The 6,722-nt window shown below is 49.1% G+C and overlaps 1 protein-coding gene across 1 annotated transcript; it reads right to left on the bottom strand.

The window, feature by feature from the left end:
* Window positions 1-1,181: 1,181 nt before the first annotated feature.
* LOC119291740 lies at window positions 1,182-5,513 on the bottom strand. Its single transcript, XM_037570550.1, has 6 exons — window positions 5,371-5,513; window positions 4,801-4,939; window positions 4,586-4,644; window positions 2,713-4,473; window positions 2,456-2,606; window positions 1,182-2,103 (listed from the first exon to the last, which is right to left on the bottom strand). Exons 2-6 carry the CDS (start codon window positions 4,856-4,858, stop codon window positions 1,454-1,456), a joined length of 2,679 nt encoding a protein of 892 aa, XP_037426447.1. The 5' UTR covers window positions 4,859-4,939; window positions 5,371-5,513; the 3' UTR covers window positions 1,182-1,453.
* Between the last annotated feature and the right edge of the window lie 1,209 nt (window positions 5,514-6,722).

The raw sequence follows: 6,722 nt of genomic DNA, 5'->3' as shown, positions 1-6,722 counted from the left end.
GCACATGGACTCTCACACAGTTAACAGTAGTATAAGTAGCACACTCCCACTTGTTAGAGGGTGTTTGTTTCTAGGGACTTATTGGTTTAGGGACTTAAAAAAGTCCCTATAAGTCCCACCTAAACCAAACACAAGGGACTTATTGGGACTTATTGTGGTGATTTGGGACTTATCAAATAAGACTCTCAGGGAGGAGCTTATTGAGACTTATCCCGTCGCCGCCCCGTCGCCGCCCCGCCTCTCGCCCCGTCGCCGCCCCGCCTCGGTTCGTTCTGCCTCGGTTCGCCGCCCCGTCGCCGCCCCGCCTCGGTTCGTTCTGCCTCGGTTCGTTGCAGCGGTGCCTCCAATCGCCGGACAGGCCCTCTCCTGAGCCTCGTTGCAGCGGTGCAACATAGACTTATAAGTCCCTGTAAACAAACAGGTAGGGACTCGGGACTTATAAGTCTCTGTAAACAAACAGGTAGGGACTTCTGACTTACTCCCTCCGTTCCAAAATATAGCGCGCCCACGCTTTTCGAGGTTCAACTTTGACCATAAATTTAACCCACGAGACCGACTGCGGCGGGATCAAAAATTATATAATTAAAAACTTTTTTTGAATACGAATTCATTGGTATAATTTTTTCGCCCGCCGCAGTCGGTCTTGTTGATTAAATTAATGGTCAAAGTTGAAGCACGGAAACCGAGGACGCGCTATATTTTGGAACGGAGGGAGTATAAGTTTGGACTTAAAAAAGTCCTAGGACTTATGAAACAAACAGGGCCTTAGTGTATACTACCTCCGTCCTGGACTCCTGGTTTACTAGTCCCCTTTGTATTCCGTGTCAAATTTTAACTTTAAATTTAACTAAAAAAATATTAATGCATGTCATAAAAAATAATATAATTTGAAACTACGTTGAAATAGAAATTCAACGATATAATTTTTAGTGACATGCATTAATATTTTGTTATTTAAATCTCTAGTTAAAATTCAGCACAAAATACAATGGGTATTTATAAACCAGGACGGAGGTAGTAATACACTTGGGAGCTAGTGAGATAAGCCCATCTTTCTTTCTCTAGGACAAGCCTGCAGAGAGTTCTCAGAGCTGTCATCATCTCTAGCGCCTCCATTTCTCTCTTGTCTTTACACAAAAAGATGATTCCAACCCGTGGCCAAGGATTCTGAAACGCAGCTGTACTCATTCACTCATTCGTATCATTCACGATCATTATTACTGTAGAATAGAATGTATCAACTGTAACGGCATGTGGCGCGACAGAGAGAGGGGAGTGGGCACGCACACTTGACTGGAGCATACAGGACAGTCAAGAGGGACTATACACACACACACACACACAAGGAGCCAAGATGCGCCGGTCCTCAGCAAACGGTCTCCACCAGATCGGAAATAAAAGCCACCGGTGGACACCACCGCGAGCAGGGCAAACAAATAAAGAGGAGCATCCATCAACGGCACCCGGCGAGCTCTGACAGCGCCTCCTCAACGACCTCGCCCAGGACATCCCCGCATATCTCCTTGGTCATGTCGTCCACCTCCATCCGCAGCATCTCAGACCACCCCCTGCCTTCGATCTCCTCGCCGACGACCCGGTCCGCCGCGGCGCCCACATTGTCCGGCAGCCCGTTGCCCGCCTCGTCGTCCGACAGCCAGCCTTTCACCAGCCTCCATGCCGCGTCGCCCACCGGCTCGTCCCGCTGCGACACGTTGACGACGATCGGCCCTGCGGTGCAAGGGTACGCGCGCCAGAGCTTGCTCTGGCCGATGTCGAGCAGCGCGGCGTTGACGGAGTCGATGAGGAGCCTCTGGCTCGACCGCCGCTCTCTGCATTTGGCGTCCTCCACCTTGCGCTCCAGGAACTGGTCGGGCACGTTTGGAGCCAGAGGGCTGTCGAGCGAATGCCACCGGGCGAAGACGTTGCTGGCCGCCTCGGTGCAGAGGCCGGCGGATGATAGGATCTTCTCGACGAATTCGTACTGCTCTTGCTCGTGGGAATCTTCTTCTTTGCTAGAGCACGGCGCGGCCTCTTCTTCGGAGGAATCGTCCCATGATAACGTCCGTGCGACCGATCCGATCGGAAGACATCTTGATAAAGGTTCTGCAAGCAAGATACATGTTGAGATTCAGAGAAATTAGTATCTACTGTGGCCTAGCCAGAAAAGATTATTAAGTACACATCATGGCTACTTACTGCTATAGCCTAATTTTATGTCCACAATAAAAGCCTAGAGTGGTGCCAATAATGGTTAATTATGAAGCACAAAAGTTAATTATACTTTATTATCTTTTATGGCCTGCCCAGAAAGATTAAGTACACTTTATTGGTACTTACTATACTGCCCTACCACTATAGTAGCCTTTTATGTCTATAATGGTTAGTCATGAAGCAGAACAGTTAACATGCCACATTGCCAGAAAATTATTACATGACAGACATACTAATGTGTTACCTTGTTTAGCGGTAATTGCACTTTCTGATGAACTGGCAGACTTTTCATTCCTGTCCTCAAACAGCGCATCGAGAACAGATGTAGGACTGGGCTCATCAAAGTGTGAGTTCCGAATCTCAAATGAGTGTGCTTTCTCAAAAGAAATTAGTGCCTGCAAAATTATCCGTCCAAGTTAACAAATCAACCACTTTTATGTGTTAAAGAAGCTATATTTACATCTAGGTAACAAAAATGTACTAGAAAAGTAAGTACTGTACCTTAGAAGAAGAAAGTGCCTCTGATTCCTTGACCGGAAGTACTATTGTTGCATACTGATACTTATCTTCTAAATTCTCTGAAGCAACATCGTCTTGTAGGCCAGTACAGGCCGACTGTGATACACCAACTACTACATCACTGTCCACAGGAACTCTGCCATTCAAGCTACCCGAGGGAGATGTGATGAGCTTCTCTTTTCCGGCTTTCCTACGCATTGAGAAGAAGCTTGAAATCTTTCCCTTGAGAGATGACTTCCCATTCCTAGGTTTGGCCGCCTCCTTCGGGGTTGTGGCTTCTATATGTTGAGAATCTGAAGATCTAGCATCTAAACGCAGGCTGTCAAAGGCTGATGAAGAGACTGGAACAGATTTTGACCTTGAAATTTTATTGCTGGAGCTTTTTCCTTCCGCACCATCAACAGAACAATTAGATGGTACGGCGACTCTTGGTTCGTTGCCACACAACTGGCTGCTGGCATTAGTGGCCACCTGATCAACAACATCTTCTCTCTTCATATCAGACATGGCAAGCATTTCACCAAGCGTGCTCAAGCTCCTTCGCATCGGCACCTTTTCCCGGATAATCTCATTGGAAGATGCACTTGGCCACCTATCAGAGGTATGCTTCTTACCCTCCCTAGCTACATGTGCCTCAGGAGAACAAGAAGCATGGCTTAAAGATGAGCCAAAATAAGGATTGCTAAACCGGTAGACGTAATCCCAAGAATGGCATGATGTTGGGCTTCCAAGCTCCGAGCCACTAAAGCTACTGTGCCCTTCTTCAGCGCGATCATAATACGATCTATCTCGCCCGACCATATTTGACTGTAAGCTACCCTGCAAACACTCATCATGCTGGTGACACATGCCGTGTGCTGACCAGTGTATCTCATCACTCACATGTCTTGATACAATAGGAGCATCAGAATCATCAGAGTTACCATGACCATTTTGTTGAAACTGCTCTGCTGCGGTGATTGAGGAGGTGGGTTTTAAGACCACTATCCGGGTGTGCTGTGGACGCCTTTCTGCTTTGGCATGACCAGCATTGGGCTTCCTATGAAGATTGCTTCTCTCTGTTCTACTCCCATGAACTGCATGATTTTGCTGCCTTTTAAGTGCATTTTCACTCTTCAGCTCCACCGATTTGGCAGGCTTCAACACGGTTATTTGCTTCCTCTGTGGTGATGTTGGCGCAGAATGGAACTCACCAGATTGCTTTGCAAAGAGCGAATTGGGTTCTTCGAGAAACTTGAGAAACAAGTCCCTGTTTGAATTCAAAGTCTCCAGAGCATCATGGAATTCTTTCGATTGGAGAAGATTCTCATGTGAGGCTAGCTGCTTTGCTTCAACAAACTTCTGCCGGACGAGATCCATTCTTTTCTTGTCATAATCTTCATGTGGCCTCCCTCTGTGTGAAGAATCGTTGCTCAAATGCTCACACCTTTGTGGCTGGTATCCCACCTCGTAGACATCCTTATATTCCACATTTTCAACAGAGCCTGCATCCTTGTCGAATGACATTTGGTTGTTGACCCTTGCCATCGTGGTTGATAAATGGCCCTCTGGAGATCTCCTCCTGCTGGAAGGTTGAACAGGCTTGGGAAAGGCCACACCTTCGTCGAGACCCATCAGCCTTGCTATAACATTAGTGTTCTTGTGATTTGTGTCCCCCTCCTTTGCCATCTCCTGCGCAATCAGCATCTTCATGGGCGTACCGCCGGATCTGTCCGACGAGCTCCTCCTGATGCTGCCAGTCACCTGCGCCACACATGGATCATGCAATGATAAGCAGACTGTAAAAGGCTGAGATTTGACAGTCGACACTCAACACAAACACACGGTTGCCAGTATGAAAAATATATGTGCTTACCGTCGACTTGAGATCGGCGTACTCCTTCCGGTCCGACTGCGTTCCTCTCACCGGAGAACCTGCCAGGAAGGAGGAGATCCATAATTAGGACACCTTCCACTAACCGAAGAACAATCATACAGGAGGTCTTCTCTTCCCAATGAAAAATCATGGCAGAGTTAACCAATCATGTGTCCGGAAAAATCATGGTCAGTTGGGTCGTTGCATGACGTTACCATCTCTGGTGGCGACCCTGGCGCTGGCTCCAGCGCTCAAATCGAACAGATTGATCATTTCTTTATTCCTCCAACCCACCGCCACCAGCACCAGCTAGCTGCGACGAGAATCGTCTCCACCAGATTACGGCCAGTGTGCCTGGAGAAGAAGCAGAGCAGAAGTGAAAATAAGTCGGGAGGTATCATAGAGATGAAAAAAAAATTGAAAGCAAGCGAGCAAAGCAGAGGCCGGAAAAATGGAGATTTTGGGCGGATTAAAAGCTGAAGCCCGAGCTAAAACCGAGGGGAAGGAGAAGATAATTTGAACGACGAGGAGGCCGTGCGGCTGCGGGCGTGCCCTGCCCTGCTGCTCGTGGCCGGGAATAGTACGAGCAACAGCGCAGAAAAGGCAGTAAAAAAGGAGGACGAGACGAAAAGGGGGCCGGGACGGCGAGATCCCACCCTCCTTGGCGCCAATCCCGCCGCAATTCCGCGACGGCGAGGAACGAACCCGCGGAGGGGCCGGCCGGATCAAGCGTGCCAGGGAGAAGAAGGAGCCAGCGAGGCGAGAGGAGCAGAGGGCGTGCGTACCGGTTCGGCAGTGTGGAGCGGGCGGTGCAGCGGCGGCAGCGGCGGTGGTGGCGTCGTCCGGTCGCCGGCAACCGCGGAGGCCCTGCCCCACCGGCGCTGCGCTGCGTGGGGAGGGAGGGGGGAGAGCGAGCGAGCGAGGCGTGGTGGGGTGGGTGGGGGTGCGCGCGTGCGTGGGTTCTTGAGCTTTTGTATCGTAGCGGATAGGAGAGGGGAGGGGAGACAGCGAGGGGAGGAGGGGTTGGTTGTTGGATTAACGGCGCCGAGAGAGGAGGATCGGAGGTGAATCAAAAGGTGGCAGCTCCTTTCAAAAAAAAAAGGTGGCTGCTCCATCACACACACACACACACACACACAAAGAACTCACCGTGCCAGCATTACAAAACAATTCAGAAATCAAAAATCAAACATATAATAATAAGAAAAAGGTTTTGTCGTCCGCCCATCCTTCTTCCAATCATGGTTTTGATTTTCTGCCCTCCTATTTTCGGTTTTTTTCATCGCTTTTTTCTTTCTTTCTAAAAACCGTCTCAACTGGCCTACCTCATACTGATTTACCGAATAATTTTTTTTCTTGTTATATACTAAGTCAAAAAGTTCTAATGAAATTAAATCCTATTTTTAAGCAATCACGCCAATATAGCATGTGAATCATGGGCTAATCTACCCTAACATTTATCTATGATCCGTTGCAACTTGCAATTGCAACACTCCGTTCCTCCCTCTGCAAACAAATGTAAGGCGTTGTTAAAAAAGTTACGACGCACTGCTCTCTCCGTGTGAAGAAAGAGGATACGCGGTGCTCTCATTTTCAGATGTACTTACAAAAAAGCAGCACTGCTGCTGCCTACTAGTATTTGCAATGTACTCCCTCCGTAAACTAATATAAGAACGTTTAGATTACTAAAGTAGTGATCTAAACGCTCTTATATAAGTTTACAGAAGGAGTACTTATCGGTGTGCTCATTATCTTCCAGAAGGAGGGAAATGCCGTATTCGGTTGATTGGATTCGTATAAGTACGCCTTTCTTTTCCCCCGAAGAAGACGCCTCACCTCGCGTCCACCAGCTGCTTTGTAGAGTAGCGCCCTCGTTTGTACGCACGCACGCACGTAGCTCTCGAGTGGAGTATGTACGAGCATCACGCAGACTAGTCGGAGGGTTCCGGACACCGTGCCATCACGACGATGCCGCGTGCGTGATGGACGCGAGCGGAGACGAGGCGACAACAAGGCGTTTGAATCACCGGCCCATCATCATCATCGCGCGCCCGCAGGCCGCGGGCGGGCGGCGTTTGCGCCGTGTCCTCTTCCTGTTCGCCTTTTCGGCCATGGTCCTGACCGCCTTCCGCGCTGG

The sequence above is a fragment of the Triticum dicoccoides genome, chromosome 4B, assembly GCF_002162155.2.
Source record: "Triticum dicoccoides isolate Atlit2015 ecotype Zavitan chromosome 4B, WEW_v2.0, whole genome shotgun sequence".
Lineage (NCBI taxonomy): Eukaryota > Viridiplantae > Streptophyta > Magnoliopsida > Poales > Poaceae > Triticum > Triticum dicoccoides.
This window is presented reverse-complemented; position numbering and strand designations above follow the sequence as displayed.